General features: G+C 40.5%; 1 protein-coding gene across 2 annotated transcripts in view; it reads left to right on the top strand.

The window, feature by feature from the left end:
• Positions 1-1935: 1935 nt before the first annotated feature.
• Positions 1936-16320, top strand: part of cdk6 (cyclin-dependent kinase 6) — a 37592-nt gene continuing 23207 nt past the window's right edge. The window contains exons 1-4 of one of the 2 annotated variants that reach the window (XM_023277478.3): positions 1936-2296; positions 3163-3507; positions 7746-7881; positions 13686-13853. In XM_023277478.3, coding sequence (XP_023133246.1) covers positions 3284-3507; positions 7746-7881; positions 13686-13853 — 528 coding nt within the window. In that variant the 5' untranslated portion in view covers positions 1936-2296; positions 3163-3283. Of the gene's footprint in view, positions 2297-3142; positions 3508-7745; positions 7882-13685; positions 13854-16320 lie in introns of those variants that run through there. The other variant, XM_055018055.1, reaches the window with a different exon arrangement.

Genomic DNA, 16320 nt, shown 5'->3' with positions numbered 1-16320 from the left:
TTGTAGGTGTGTGACTTTTTATTTTACTATATACAGTGACATCTTGTTTTCATTTTGCACCTTTATCTTCATTCTTGTTTTTACACATTTACTTTTGAATTTTTTTTATCTCTATTCTATTTTTTGCTAATGACTTCATTTTGTTTTTGTAACAACCTTGTGCACTTTTGTTGTATTTACACTGCTAATCTAGAGCGGCTAAACTGCCTTTCGTTGTTGATTAACAATGACAATAAAGATCTATTATTCTACCAAATGTTAAACTGGACGATTTTAAAGAAGTGAGAGTGTCATTTATTTATTGATTTAATTTACTGATCATATATTTCTTGTATGACAATTTGTAAGGTGACTAAACTTAGTTATATATGTATATACCAATATATGAATTAAACTGACATATATATTAGAAGGGTTCCATTTTCTGAAAGAGTTTAAATATAAATACCAAGTTATTTCTATGTATTTGTGCACATATTACCTCATGTTTACTAATTGCTGTTTTATATACAGAGCAATCTTGCTCTCACGGTGCACCTTTATCTTCATTCTGGTTTTTACTCTCTTTGATTTTATCTCTATTCTGTTCTTTGGTAATGACTTCATTTTTCTGTGCTCTTTTGTTGCATTTATGCTGCTAATCCAGAGCAGCTAAACTGCTTTTTGTTGTTGTTTAACAATGACAATAAAGATCTATTCTCATGTATTTTATTCTCCTAAATGTTACATACGAGGATTTTGAAGAAGTAACAGTGTAATTTATTCAACACAACTTTAACTTGTTGATACTATTTTCCTTGTATGAGAATTTGTAAAAGCTAGTTTTATATGTATATACCGATATATGAAATAATCTGGCATCTATATTAGAAGGAATCTGTTTTCTGAAAAAGTTTTAAATAAATTCCATGTTATTATTATGTACATTTAAACTGCCTTTTGTTGCTGTTTAACAATGACAATAAAGTTCTATTCTAATGCATTTTATTTTACTAAATGTTAAATTGAAGGATTTTGAAGGAGTAACAGTGTCATTTATTTAACATTAAATCATTAAGTTCCTTGCATGATTTTGTGACTGAACTAAGCTACACAAGTTGTATGTAAGTTTATGTATAAATACATATGAATTAAACTGGCTTCTCTTTTTGAGGGCTTCCATTTTCTGACAAAGTTTGAAATAATTTCTAAGTTATTATTATCTATTAGTGCCATTACTGACGTTTGCATGTTGCAGAAGTTTTCCATTCCCTGCAGTGAAATGAAAAGAATAAAAAGAAGGTAGGCCTACATGGGTGACATGATGAATTCCCCTTAATTATTTATTTACTTCTACATCAATAACTTACGCCTGTTGCGAGGCACGAAGCCCTGCGAGCGACCACCGGAGCAGAGAGGAGTCCCCCCTGCCACAGATCAAGCCACCGGGCCTTGAACCTGACCCGTCCGGACCATCTAGGGCGAGCTTGTCACATTGCATTCCCGCTGGCGCATTGTGTTGCAGCGGGTGGGGTGGGAGCTAGATAGATAGTGTGGCCGTCCATCCAACAAACCTCCCCTCTCTCCCCTCCCCGATCCACCGCGGTGCTCCCGGTTTTGACACGGGAGACAAAACCCGCGGGGAGGACTGTGAATGGTAAAGCACCGAGGAGGCCGAGGGAGAGCAAAAAGGAGGCGGCGAGCCTTTGTAGTCGGGGAGGAATGCGGAAATGTCCCCGCTCCGTGTCAAACCTCTCTGAAGGGGGTCAGGCCACATTCAGCCGGCGTGGGAAAGCCAGGCAGAGACGGAGCTCACACGGGCGGAGCGGGGCTTGCAGTTTTTTGCATGGGCCTCTCCGTGGATGTATGGAGGAAAGAAAAAAAAGAGAAGAAGCAGAAGAAAGGAAGAAAATCCGAAGAAGAGCGTGGTTTTTTTGGAAGGGCTATATCACGCGTTTCCCTTTGTCCTATGACCCCCCTCCCCTCCCCAAATCCTGCACCCTCCTCCTGCACCACATACACACCCCCAACAAGTTGCAGTGAGAGTGTGTGTGTGTGTGTGTGTGTGTGCGCGTTAGTTTTCGTACAGCCCTCCACCACCACCACCTCCTCCCCCCCTTGGTGGAGTGTCTCTGCCCGGGCTGGTGCAGTCTGAGGGATGGGGGGTTAGAGCCTGCACCGTCAACTACCTGTGTGGCCACCGCATGGAGGAGGACAGCGGACAGGGATGCGTTTGATGGAGGACCTTTTTGTATCCGAGACGCCTCCTCAGCAATTTTATCGGGGGCATGCCGACATTTTATTGACAACGTAAAAGGTAAAAAAAAAATATATAAATAAACACATATAAATAAATGAGGATATTTGTGCATAAAATTGTCTTCATGAGGCTAGAAATGTTGTAATAACACTCCACGAGCAATTCCTTCAATTCTGGCCATTCTTCTTCTTTTTTTATTTATTTTTTTTTTATTTCGCCCTATATATGAGTGCACGCACTATTAAATTAGAAAAAAATTCGGGGGAGCAGCTAAGGCTAACGAAAACACGCTGAAAACTCGGCTGCGGTGTTGTTTCACGCATTTAAAGCGGTTTGCGTGTCCGAAAGTGAGTTTTTTTTACAGCAGTTTTAAATGGACTGTTGCTGTAGGAAGTTCAGACAATGCAGCCACGTGCTCGCTAAAGTTTGCGTCTCCTCCAAACACAAACTCTGATAAAAACACGCCACTCGCAAAGTTAGTTTTGATAGCATAAAACAGCTCAGCTTGGAAGGTTTGTGCTCCCTTGTTTATTTACACGTAAATTTGTTATTTTAAACACATTAAAGTGCAACTCGCAGGAACACCGCTTAAACAGCGCTGCATGTGGAGTGAACTCACGAGTGCGCCTGGCAATTTATTTTAACATTTTAAACACGAAGCTAGCGTTAAAAATGAGCTAGCAGAAGTGGTTAATTTGAATTATTTCTCATTACTTTGTGTTAAGAGGTAGGAGGACATGAGTTGCAATGCGTAATAGGAGGAGGAGTGGAAGTTGGGACGCAACAGTGCTGTTTTTTTTTTTCTTTTTTTTTGATAGTCGGAATAAAACATGATGACAGTCCTGTTATTGCCTACCTGGAGCACTCTGACCATATGTGACAAAGATGGTGTCTTCCTCCATCTGTGTCTCCCTGTCATCTAGGCATTGCATGTGCCAACTTTTTGCAGTGAATATGCCTTTGTGAGAAACTCTGGCTCGTCACCCTCGCCGGGATTCCCCGCAATAATTTCAACAAGAGACGAGAAAAAAAAAATCTGCAAAAATGGACAAAGAAAGTATTGGTACCCAATATGAGCCTGTGGCCGAGATTGGAGAAGGAGCTTACGGGAAAGTGTACAAGGCGAGAGATTTGAAGAACGGGGGACGCTTTGTAGCCCTAAAAAGAGTTCGTGTCCAGACGGAGGAAGAGGGGATGCCTCTTTCCACCATCCGGGAGGTGGCGGTACTGAGGCAGCTTGAAGCCTTCGAGCACCCCAATGTTGTCAGGTAAGTGGAGGGGCAGAGGTTGGTAACCAATCTGCTATGTGTGCATGAGTGTGTTACTGTTTGTGTGTGAGAATAACTATGCAAATGTCATTTTACCTCCTGTTTGCTCAGATGTCCACTATAGAGTTAATGTCTCTGCACTGTTTTCTGCCAGAAACACTAATCTCATGACAATATCAAAGGTGGATTGCACAACAAAGCACCAGTTGTGGTCACTATCCGCTGGCAGTAGGTACACAGCTGTCACACAATATCTAACTCCCGTTTTCATACTCCGTTCCCACCACTGTTCATCATTATTGGCCGGCTCCAATCACTTTTATTTCCCCATGCATATCTTTTCGGCGTGTCGCCAAAAAGATAAGGCGCGACATCCTTCAGAAGTGACGACTTTCCACTCACCTCTTGTTCCCAAGAGTGCCGACTTGCACCGAAAATACAGCTGTGTAGGAGTAACAGACATACATCCCTGTAACAGACTGCCAAAAAGACATTCATCTTCATTTTTGAAAATCCCACCTAAACACTGTGAATCTTCTGGGTTTTTTAAATAGTCGTTGCTCACTTCTTAACAAAATACATAAGCCCATAACAAATAAAAATGCAAGAAAATAATGTTTTGAACCTAATTTCAGCACCGACATGAATTAACACAAACATCTATGTAAAGCAAAATTAATTCAATGTAATAAACTGAAATGATACGCTGACAAAGAAATACATCTGTGCGCTACACCTACACCAAACATGTTTACATTTGGCCTTCACCTCTTTGCAAGATCTTTGTTAACCTACAATAGTTTAAATTAGACTATGCGTCTTGTCACCTGTAAATGCTGTAATCAAAAGTCACCTCTGGGCATGTTTGAAAATGTGTAAAGATCATCAACTTTTAATGATACAGTTAAACTATTATAACAATTACCTGGTCAGAAATTCTTAAACTGACATCTGTATCCATCAGTCATTGAAAAATCCATGATCAACTACTGGACGTAAGATGTTACCTACGTCAGTGAAAGTCCGTTCTTGATCATCGTTATTTATCTTTAGGTTTCCATGTGACACCTTTGTATGTTGCATAGTAGATCAAGATTAACTTCTAGAAAAAGATGCTGAGAAACTTTCCTCTTTGATAAGTTTGAAAATAGGATTTTTACTGCCACACTTTGCATAAACAGCATTCGGCACAGTGAACTACGCAACAAAAGTGACGTGAAACACAACAGATCTTTGAGTGGACTTTAAATATTTCAAACTCAAGTTTCAGTTTGTAGATTTTTACAGACCTTCTTTTTGCCCAAGTGTCATCGTTTGACCTAAGAAAAGCAAGTAGAGGCTTGCAATTTTTGAAAGTGATCAAATTGCTTGTTTTGCCTGGCATGGATGCATGAACCCCTAAATATACAGTTTAATGTAACAGGACTGACAAAAAATTGGTAAATATTCATATTTTAAAAATGTCAAGTGGTAACCTCTTGCCGTTTTTGCTTATTTCAGTAACTGAATAATTGCTTATCTATAAACACTGACAATTAATTTACTGTTGGTTCACAATCTGAGAAACTGACAAATTGTTTCATATAGTTTAATATATTTTACCCCAGATATGAGTTTCAAAGATCAAAAATAGATCTCTATGCTGAAATATTCCATATGAGCATGAAGTGTTTTCTATAGAGAACATAAATAACTATCACAAATCTAATATTAAATATAAGCACTTCAGTTTGACCACCACCTGGTGTAATTACATTTTTTTTGCTTAAATGACAGATTTCAAAATCCACTGGTTTGTTGCATTTGACATACAATGTAATTAAATTCACTACGTGCTCATCTATACTGATCTGAGCTGTCCAAGCAAACATAACCCCATTTTACTCAACAACCTACGTATAGCCACATTATAGCTTCCCTGCAATCTGTTCTGCTCACAGATACCATTCTCTTTCAGTTTTGTAATGAATTGTTCTCTCAGGGGTCAGTAGTCAGATACTGCGTCATATGTTGGCACTGGCCAAGGTCCGACCTTGTGCTTGTTTTATTGTGGAATATTGAGTGCTTTGGGATTGAAGGGGAAGTTCTAAATGGACGTTTTAGAAACATGGCCAGTGCCCTTGTGCCTCAAACAATAATTCCCTAATGTATCAATGAATAATGGAGGATAATGGTTGTGGTTTTCCCTTAATGGGAGCACAGTGGGCTTTGTCCTCTCTGGAAGGCAGATACGTGAGTGAGGATTAAAGCTAAGTTCAGTTTTATTTAGTGGTTGAATACACTGTGCACTACTGAGAAAGCTTGGATTTATATAATATACAGTAGCATTTGTTCCTGTCAATTATTTCAAGTGTAAACCTTTAGCCCTTTGAACTATCAGAGAAACTCCACTATTCTCTAGTTTAGCCAACTAGCATAGCCAAGCAGCTCAGGCCAGGAAAAGTGCATTGTGGGCCTTCTGTGTGACTCCAGGCAACCCCTGGATGTTTGTAATGAGGCCCATTATTCATTCCATATGTTCAGTGTCTGCTGAGAGCCCCCATTGTAGTCCAACAATCGAGCTGTGAGGGGCGTTTAACCCCAGCACTTCAGTAGGAGGGCGCCTTCTCTTCTGTGACATCATGCACAGTACTAATACCTTGAACGAATCGCCTCTCGCTCACTTCTCTGACTCCAGCATATCCACTGATTAAAAGGGTGTTGGCATGGACACATGATGCCTCATTGGAGAGGAATAAAAGAGTTTCCAGCGTGATTCGGTCATTTCTTTCCATGCTTTGATTTTAAATGGCTTATGTAGATGAGCTGGTTTGAGTTGTAACAGCACATACAATAAAAGTTGTTGAAACACAAAGTTAATTTAATACGTCATGAATATAATGAACCTCATGAATATAATAATTGCAGCAATGATCACAAGTGTAGCTGCTTAGGTGTCAATGTATCTAGTTATTCCTTCCTTTTGAGGCGACTAACACCCAGTGGTACCCTCCATCAAGACTACATGAATGTTTTGAGGAAATAGTTTGCTCATGTTTAGTTTTCTGTCTCCTTGATTAATATGTCTGCTATGTAAAAGTAACCCGTTACTGACGACCCAACATTTGTCCACTGGAGATCCATCACGGGGCTTTTCGTCCCTTGTGTTGTCACGATGAAAGATGCAACAGCTACCGGCAGCTTCCACTAGACTTTCCATAGAGTTTTTGAAGTTGTCATAGTGCCGGTTAAGGAATGCTGCTTGTGGTCCCCAGTTCTTTGAAGAGGACATACTGGATAGCTTTTTTTTTTAGCTTTTCATCAAAGCCTTCCTTGGCAGGTCTGCCGACATAATCTGGATTCTTGGCCGTAGTTGGTTGCCTAGTGAAACACAACCATAAACGCTAAAGGCTTGATGGTCTTAAATTTTCAAAAGCGTTGCCTAAAAGTTTTTTCCCGGTGTAACTTCAGATAGTGATATCAACTGGTGAAATAAAAATGCACAACAGAGGGTCCAGATTCTGGTTGCTGGATCGACATTAATGAACTAATGTCCGAGAAATGAGGATGCTTTCCGAACCAACCACAAAGCAGCCAGGTTAAACTCTCAGGCCTTAAGGGTTTATTGGAGGATTTGTCCTTTTCATAACCGATGTTAGACCTTCTCAGAGAAAAATAGGGAAAGCGAGATACCACGTCCTTTGTTTTGCTATAATAGACTCTTTTTTCATGCGGATTCATCATCATAGTTGGAAACACACGGTTAAAAATACTCTTTTAAAATGTGGTGTTCCGGTAATCCCTACCAGTTACTATTGATGCCATTAGTTACACCTGTGTAATTCATAACTTGTCCTTAGTCCTTATAGTGAATTGTCTGTTGATGTGTCTGAAATCACCCTCTTTTTGCTTTGTGTGCTGTATTTACTAACCTCCATTATGTTTGTTGTATTTGCAATGTATAGTGCATTCAGAAACTTTGCAGAATGAAACTGCTTCATTGTCATTGATGGTGTCTAAGTTTCTGAAATCTCTATTTAAAGCCCTCTATGAAAGAAACAATTAAATGTTTATCATGAATTAATGAGTACATATATGTTCAGTAAACTAGTTAACATAGCAATGCTAATGTTTTGTGTAATGATAGAGCAGGAAAACAGAGCTGAGATGTTGTGTAGATCTACTCTTGCCTTGTATATAGCTGCAGCGGACCCCATTAAATCAATTATATTGATCTTGTCCACCTGTTTTCGTTTTAGGTTGTTTGATGTGTGTACAGTCTCGCGGACTGACAGAGAAACCAAGCTCACTCTGGTCTTTGAGCATGTGGATCAGGACCTGACCACGTACCTGGAGAAGGCCCCTGACCCCGGAGTACCCCCTGAGACCATCAAGGTAACCATAGTTATGTAGAATCACTGAGGAAGGCAATTACAGAAAATAACTGTAGACCAGAGTCCTTAATGGTCAGCATAAATGGCATTTCCGTGCTTGCCTACTCAAACATCCATGAGGAATACATAAATAATACTTCCTGACGGATTTCATAACATGTAGGAACTTATTTGATATATTATTTTCAGTTTCTATTTGAAGCATGAAGGAAACTGTGGGCTAATCCTCTGTGGCTTCAGCATTGGTTGAACACAGTCATGTCTCTATGGTTCTGTGTGCGTTTTCTTGGCCAGAGACACAGAAGACAGAGAGCCGTTCGCTTCAACATCAGAGGTACCGGGGCACATTGAAGGGCAGCACATGTGGCAGATGGGCTCCAAATTAGAGGCTCCCTGCCTTCTCTATTTTCACTCTGTCCTCCAACTTTACACAGTGTTACAGATGGAGACAGAGAAGCAGTTTAAAAAAAATCTTCCCTTTGTGTTTAAAAACCAAGTCTGCTCAATTTGATCCGAACAGTTGTACCTCACAGTAGATCAACTATTCTATTCAAAGTGCAACACATTCTCAATCACTACGACTATCAGTTTCTCTAGTTCGTTAAGTAAACTCATTGAGTCTCCCATTACACTTTGCCAAAAGGTCGGAAGTAGATGTGTCACCAGCTCCTTTCCTCTGTAACTGTCTCCTTTTATTTTAATCTTTCCCACACAAATCCCTTTTAAAAAATCCCATCATTGTTTTCACCCCAAGGTTTGTGGATGCGAACATGAACAATACTGGAAAGGTATATTTCTATTTTTGGACAGGGGAACCACTGAGTTTTGAAGTGTCAAATTTGAAACGGAGAAGTTCAGGCGCTACAGTAAACATTGATTTTCACCCCAGGGCTGGGTTTATGTGTTCGAGAGTTGTGTGGAGCTGTAATATCGGTGGGTTGCTGTGCAAGCGTAGACGAGTCAGGTAGATCACACCTGAGGCTTTCCCAGGACTTTGCGGAAGCTGATACAATGTGTGATACTGTAGTTTCTATGAATATGTCGGTGTGATGATGATTGAGTATTGTACTGCTGCAGCAATACTAAATCACCTATTAACATAACAACTTAACGCTTCACTGTAGAGTTATTTGCAGTTTGTTAGAGCTGGCGCGGACAAATTTATTCTCTAGGAAAAATAATTTGCAACAAGTCAGTTGTGAAAGTCATACATTTTTCAATGAGGCCTGTCACTATTATTGCATAGTCTTCATATCACAATGATTTGAGCTGACTGTGATCATTTCAGATAATTGCTACAATCATTTGCATTGATCTGTATGAAAACAGGTGGATAAAATAACAGGAATGTCAAGTTTCAGTCCCTGCTGTGCTTTAATTGCACCACCTATTTATCTTGAGGCATTTCCTAACTATGTTCAACAGACTGCATTTCATTGACCACCTATTGACATTAACGTCTTAGATTCAGTTCCAAAGCCAAATACAACATTGCCGATGTGGGCACATTTTGGACCATTTCATAAGGTGCATATATGTCAGTTTGGGCGAAAGGACATTGTTCATTGTTTTATCGACAGAACAGTTGGTTGACAAAATTATAGTATAGATGAGAAAAATGGCACTCAATTTGCAGCACACGGTATAACTCACTCTATTCATACATTATCCAAAGTTGTTTAAATCAGTCCAACTGGACTTTAAGAAAGTTCTTAAAGTCCAGTTGGATTGAACTACACAGACATATTCATACATTGGGACATGAAATGTAATGCTTCAAAATTTGCTGAAGAAACCTCCATCTTTGAAGATTTTTACAATATAAAAGTAATTCCTTGATAGTTTTCAGTACATCAATGGCATATAGCAAAATTTAACTGTTAATGTTAAATTTGCCAAACTTTATTTTCTTAAATGTAAACAAACATAGACTTGTGTTTCTGCCCATTGACATAACTTATTGTATTCATAGCAGCATCATATCCATTGTCATACTGTTACAAGTGAAGACTTTTTGTTTTGACAATGTTTGAATAACTTAATCTTATATTCATTACATTAAATCCAGTAATACAGCCTTTCCATTGTTTTTACTGCAGACCCATCAAATACAGCACATGAAGAATTCAGGAAGTTCTTGTCAGACAAATTAAAACAAACTGACCCTCTGAATCCTTAAACCCATCAAAGGCATATTATCTGTAGAAGTAGAAAGAATTTATCCTTCCTTGAACTACTCATCTGTGACATGATGTTCAGTCGGGAAACTTATTGAAATATAAACTTAAAACTGTGATATTTCATCCAAATCGTATTATTCTAGAATCAGATTCTCTCAAAAGCAAAACAAAAAATCAGGATTTCTCAGCGTCATTCACTGCCAGTCACGTATTTAGATCCTCCTCTATCAGACCCTTTTAAAAATAATTTTCTCTCACAGATGAAATTTTTCACTTACTAGCCTAGAATTAGCGCACTTTGTTAAAGACTCAAATATAATGATGATGATGATTTTCCAAGTTTAATGCAGTGCCAGTAATTTGTCCGCTGAGTTTTCTCCAATGCCAAGATTTAAGGACAGGGTGAAAAATCTGAACACTTTCACTCAATTGTGCTATACATGAAAAGGGAAGGAAGTCATTTGCATCGGAAACGAAAGGAAAGAAGCGTTATGAGTTGAGCACCTGCCTGCTTTTTTAACTCTGCACACCTGGCCTTTCACTGATGAAGTTAGATTGCTTTTAGCATTCTCAATTTTTGAAAATTAGGCAAATTGTCAGAGGCATATTCACCCATACCCTCACAATTCCGATTCTGGAAAATATTGAAGAAGGATGATACGGTTGCAGGTCATCAATCTGACAAGCCCTTCATTTGAAGCAATAAGGCACTCCTCCTGCCTATGCTTTACCTAACATCCATACAACTGAAGGCTTAAGGGGTCAAAAGGACAAGGAGGAGTGACAATGCAACACAGGCACCATGCCCTGTTATTTCCAGGACAGTGGACACTGCACAGTAACCCAAAAGTGACCCCTCCCCTCAAACAACTTTATCTGCCCTTGGCTAAGCCAGATGACACCAGATTGCAGATCTCAGTCCAGCAGTCTCACACCTGTGCCCATTTGATAAAATGGCTATCTGAGTCAGCCCTGAATGTGTTTGCCTTCATCCAAGAAAAAACATTTACTGTCAGCCAAAGGCTCTCAACCAAAAAGGACAGACATAGTTTTCTTTAAAACCAATCTACCCCCAGCACCCGACACACCACCCCAGGCCCAGCCTGTCCACTTCAGCCCTCCCACCCTCCACCACCCACTCAGACTCAAGACCCACCACATGGTCATTGATGAAAGAGGCCCTCCTCCAGGAATCAAATGAGCTGGAAGGACATCAAGCAACCGAGTTGCCCCAGCCTCGGTGCTCCTCAGCCTGGCCAGCGCTTGGGTCTCACCCACCCTCCTCCTTCACCACCATCATCCAAGCTTCCACAACTCCATTCTGTGGGCCCGTGAAGGGGGAGGTTAATGAAGCATGGGAAGGGAATTACACTAACGCTAACCGGCAGATGTCCCATATTGTGCCTAGCTACAATAAACAATATGGCTGCCTCTGGTACATTTGCATTAGAAAAGGAGGCGCACTCAGAAAGCCATGTTTTGACTGCTTCTAGCAGTGGGCTGACTACTTTTTTCCTGGTTCTCCTGTTTTTTTAGGGTCAGATCTGTTGCCTTTTTGTGTGTGATTTTTGTTTCCTCATGGCCAAGTTGTTTGTGAGGCTTTTGGTTGAAGTACTGCCAGTCCAAGACAGTTGTGTCCGAGCAGCTTTTCTTAGTCTGTTTGCCACTGGGAATCAACTTCTGAGTGGGTCGGATCACTTTTTCACCCTGAGCCACAAGTGGACTTAGTAGAAGTATCAATCTTGCTATTTTTATGTATGAACTTGATTTGCCCTCTTTATTATGCTTAAAGTTATTTTAAAGAGCATATTTGAAATATTTTTTCATTACTCAAGTGTGATTGTAATTGATACTGTAGAGAAGATGACACTCAGGCCAAGGAGGCCGCGATTGTTTGTGTGTTTATCCAAGAGTCACACTTCTGAGATAATTAGTGTTTACTAGGAAATGCTGTTGAAAGGAAGCACGGAGAAATGGCTATTTAAAGCAGAGAGGAACTGATGGGTGGGGGGCATGCTATTGTGTCAGCCCCCCTCCATACACACACACACACACACACACACACACACACACACAAAATAACCAACTGCCTGCTCTGTCCTATGGCCCTGTCTGTCTGCTGCCCTCCTCGGTAGGTCATGGCTGGATGGAGATGCAGAAAGGAAGGTCTGTTTATGCATCCTGCCTGTCCTTGGTCAGAGGGCACCCACACACACGTGCAATGCTTGCACACACTAACACATTAGACGCACCTTCACACAAGCAGAGATGCAGACACACACGAATGAGAATGTAGATATTAGACCGACCCAGCGGGGCATTCGGTTTGTTTGTGTATACACACACACTCACACACACACACACATCACTCCCCATCTCCCCAGAATTGTGCAGGGTGCCCTGTCTCCTCCTCTATGGCCAGCGCAGCAGCCAGCCCCACGCCGTTTGCTAATGTTTTCTGCTTGAGTGTGCAGACCCCTTTGACTCACTCACCAGCTGGTTGGCCAGTGAATAGAGCTGCGGGCTCAGGTCCATGTCACTTGTGAGGTCTGGGCGGAGGGTTTTGGGGTTGTTTTTTTGGGGGGGCGGGGGTTGTGTGTATAGGGAGGAGTATGTGTCTTGTCGAAAGAGGGGTACACTAGAATGCAGCACAACCAGCATAGCAGCATTTTGCTTTGTAAATGCTTCTTTACTGTTTCGCACATTGTCTCTTTTGCAGTATTTGCTTTGCTAACAGGCTATGTAGACACGCAAAATGATAAGTCAATATTCATTCAGTTTTATGTGTTGTCAAGTCTTAACCTGAAATAGTGTTCCCTAGACTTTGTTAAATCAAATAGTCCAAACCATAGCTTTGCCGAAACTACCGGGCCACAGTCCTTTGTAATGACTCGTTACTTGTTTACAGGTGTGGGACCTGTTTGAGAGTATTTTTACTTTGAAAAGAACAAGTCTAAGCTGGTTTTGACATAGTTTATTCCTGCTCACGCCAGTTTACTTTTGCTGAATGCAGTGCCTGTGGCCATTTCTGAGGTCAGCTTTTGGGCATAAAAAGAGAGTGAGCGCCAATTAACTCAAGCAGGACAGCTGCTGAGTAACAGAGATCTGTGCTTGTACAAAGCAGGGGCCTCTTTCTGCCTCTGTCATTTGTGTGTGTATGTGTGTGTCAGTTATCAAACATCTGCCACAGTCGACAAGAAAAGACACAGGCCTCCTGTAGTTAACTCCCTCCCAACCACAGTGTCTCAGCTTTTATACTGAACTTCTCACTGCAGGATCTTGTCATTCAGGCCTTTTGTTGCCTGCTTTGACAGAGGAATAAATGGAAATTGTTGTAAAGTTGCAAGGTTATGAAGCCATCTGTCTTGGAATTTTTTCCGAACCTTTTCAGAGAGCCAAATTCATTAGGTCAGATTGAATTATTAAGAACTGAGTATGAAAAGGTAATCAAATTTCAACCGTACCATTTGTGCTGATTGCTCAGTATCATGTTAATCAGTGCTATTATTATACTGACCTTAAACATTGAGGCATGTTGTAAAAATGAAATTGTCCATATTTTAACTTTTTACTATATTAACTTCCACCACTCTGTCGCTGCTCCGTCTGTTTTGCTGCCTTACAGGATATGATGTACCAGCTGCTCCAGGGGCTGGACTTCCTGCACTCACACCGCGTGGTTCACCGTGACCTGAAGCCTCAAAACATCCTGGTCACCAGTGGGGGACAGATCAAGTTGGCCGACTTCGGTCTTGCTCGCATCTACAGCTTCCAGATGGCGCTCACCTCTGTGGTGAGTTATGTGGTTCATGTATCCAAACACAGTAGGTCTCATCTAATAGTTTTCTACAACAGAGCGACTCAAAACAAATAGTCTGAAACACAGTCAGTCCATGGTTTCACAGCTGAGTGGCTCTCTGGGTCGAAACTATGGGATACGGGAGAGCAACCTGATGACCGAGGTATTGGGGTGCGTATCACATTGGCACAAATACAAGAGGCCTTTAATAACGTTCTGCTTAAATGTATTCTTCTGTTGTGCTTTTATTTATACAAGCTTTGACCACTATTAGCAGATAATGCATAATTGGCTCTTGCTTATACACAGCTAAACTGTACAACTGACCTAGAAAGTGTACTCTCTAGTAGGATCTCTGTTTAAAGTAAGCGTGGAGACCTCACTCAAACTCATGCCGACATTGTTATCAAGGCTTTTTGATAGATACACACACACTGCCTTGAACTTCCCTCCCATCTCCAGAGAGTTAGATGAAAAGCGTCTAATGTGTTGTAGCGGGCACTTACAGGGCATCAGCGAGTAGCTCGGCAGAACTGCGCCAAATGATAGGATTTCTCTGTGTAAAGTGAGAGCCAAGGGCCCCCGTGGCCTGTCTCAGGAATCCCTCAGTGACTGTCGCAGACAGGGATGGAACAGACAAGGAGAGACAGACAACCCTCCCTTCCCGCTGTCGGTACTTTGATGTCCAACTGTTGAGCTCTGGGCTCTGATGACCAGATAATATAGAGAGGGAGAGACTGAAAGGAGTCTTTGGAAGAGCTTGAAATAAGGAGAGATGAGACTTTTAAGATCAAGGTAGGTAGCAACAGTAGCTCAGTGCTTTCTTGTAAGCTTTTATTTCAAGGTTTTCTGACCTGGTTCACATTATACAGATGCGTAAATCTGTTCGTTTTAGCACGTGCAAATCAGCCTCTTCCATTTGAACTGCTGGAATTTGTATGTCAAGTCGGAAATTCCTGTTTTTGTTTTTCAAATATAGATTTTTTTTAATGAAAGACTGGGAATTAGCATAGCCCTTCCCAGTCATGTTCACATATGATTTCTGTTTACTTCGCTATAACAAATAATAGTAAAGGTATAATCGAACTGATAAAGTGTAAATAGTGACATTAATAAGCTCACATGACTAAGCAGCAGTTGACCACTACCCAGTGAGAATCTCAGTTTTGGCCTCGAATACATGTATATAGTGCAACATATACATGTTCTTGTTGCCGTCACAGTCTGTGGTTGAGGCAGCAGAATGAATGGTGGAGATTAATGGGGTGAAAGGCCAGCAGCTCATGTTATGTCATGATGGAAAAGCTCATGGGAACTAATTCAGGTTCACCGAGTAGTGCAACGTCTGCCCATCTAAAGTAAATATAAACATCCTGAGGGAAAGAATGCAAACTTTAATTCCGCTGTCAGCATCAGAATAGATGCGTTTGACAAGAGCAGCCCTACTAGCAGACACCAGCAGGTGCTTCTCTGTTTATCTCATATGGAACAGACTTTGGAAGTTTGGGCATTGCCCTTTTTTGGTTCTAAATCAAAAACATGAATCAGTTTAAGACACCAAACCAAATTTCAAAATCTTGATTTGCATATCAACCAAGCTTATTTAACTTAAGAATGCGGGTTCGAAATCAACATAGAAACACCCAAGTATAAAAGAAACTGGCATGTAATTGTATACAAGTGACCCCTGTGCAGCTATTTCTTTCTTATACCAATGAAACAAACTGGTATTTGACACATTTGACTGTAGAGCTTTAAAACAGCTTTTTCATGTTTTGAAGTCTTTTATTACATTAAATCAAAACTTTATTAGTGTGCCTTGTTCTGCCTTTAACAAATTAGTTTTTCTGTGCACACCAGGACAAGTTGGAATTTCCAAAAATTAGAATCAAAATTCTAATAAATTTATCATGCATCTATTCTTATTCATTCTTATTCTATTACGTGAAAAAAAATGCATGTAACACAGAAGTTTTTCCCCAAACCATTTTTCTGTTTGACTAATATGTGATTGTTGTCAAGAGTCTAAAGTGTAATTTCTCAGTATTGTTATCAAGGGTAATTTTTATGATTCAGATAAATATTTCTCCGGTAATTTCTTTAATTTATCATCTGATTGATGATAACACTTGCAGGGGAAGATAAACCAAACCATAGAATTTACATAGTGTTACACAATATTGAGTGTATGTGTAGTTTCACTGGACAATTTGTCTCTGAGTTGATGTTATACTTCTTGTATGACTAGACGGGGGCCCTTTTTGTGGAGGGTAGAACAGTTACCTGGGAATTCACCTTCAGCTATTGAGTGACAGATACTAAGTCCCCGAAACTACTCACGCACACAAAGTGCCACTTAATACGTGAATCTGTTTGCACACACACACACACACACACACACACACACACACACACACACACACACACACACACACACACACACACACACACACACACACAC

Source organism: Amphiprion ocellaris, chromosome 15 (assembly GCF_022539595.1).
Source record: "Amphiprion ocellaris isolate individual 3 ecotype Okinawa chromosome 15, ASM2253959v1, whole genome shotgun sequence".
Lineage (NCBI taxonomy): Eukaryota > Metazoa > Chordata > Actinopteri > Pomacentridae > Amphiprion > Amphiprion ocellaris.
This window is presented reverse-complemented; position numbering and strand designations above follow the sequence as displayed.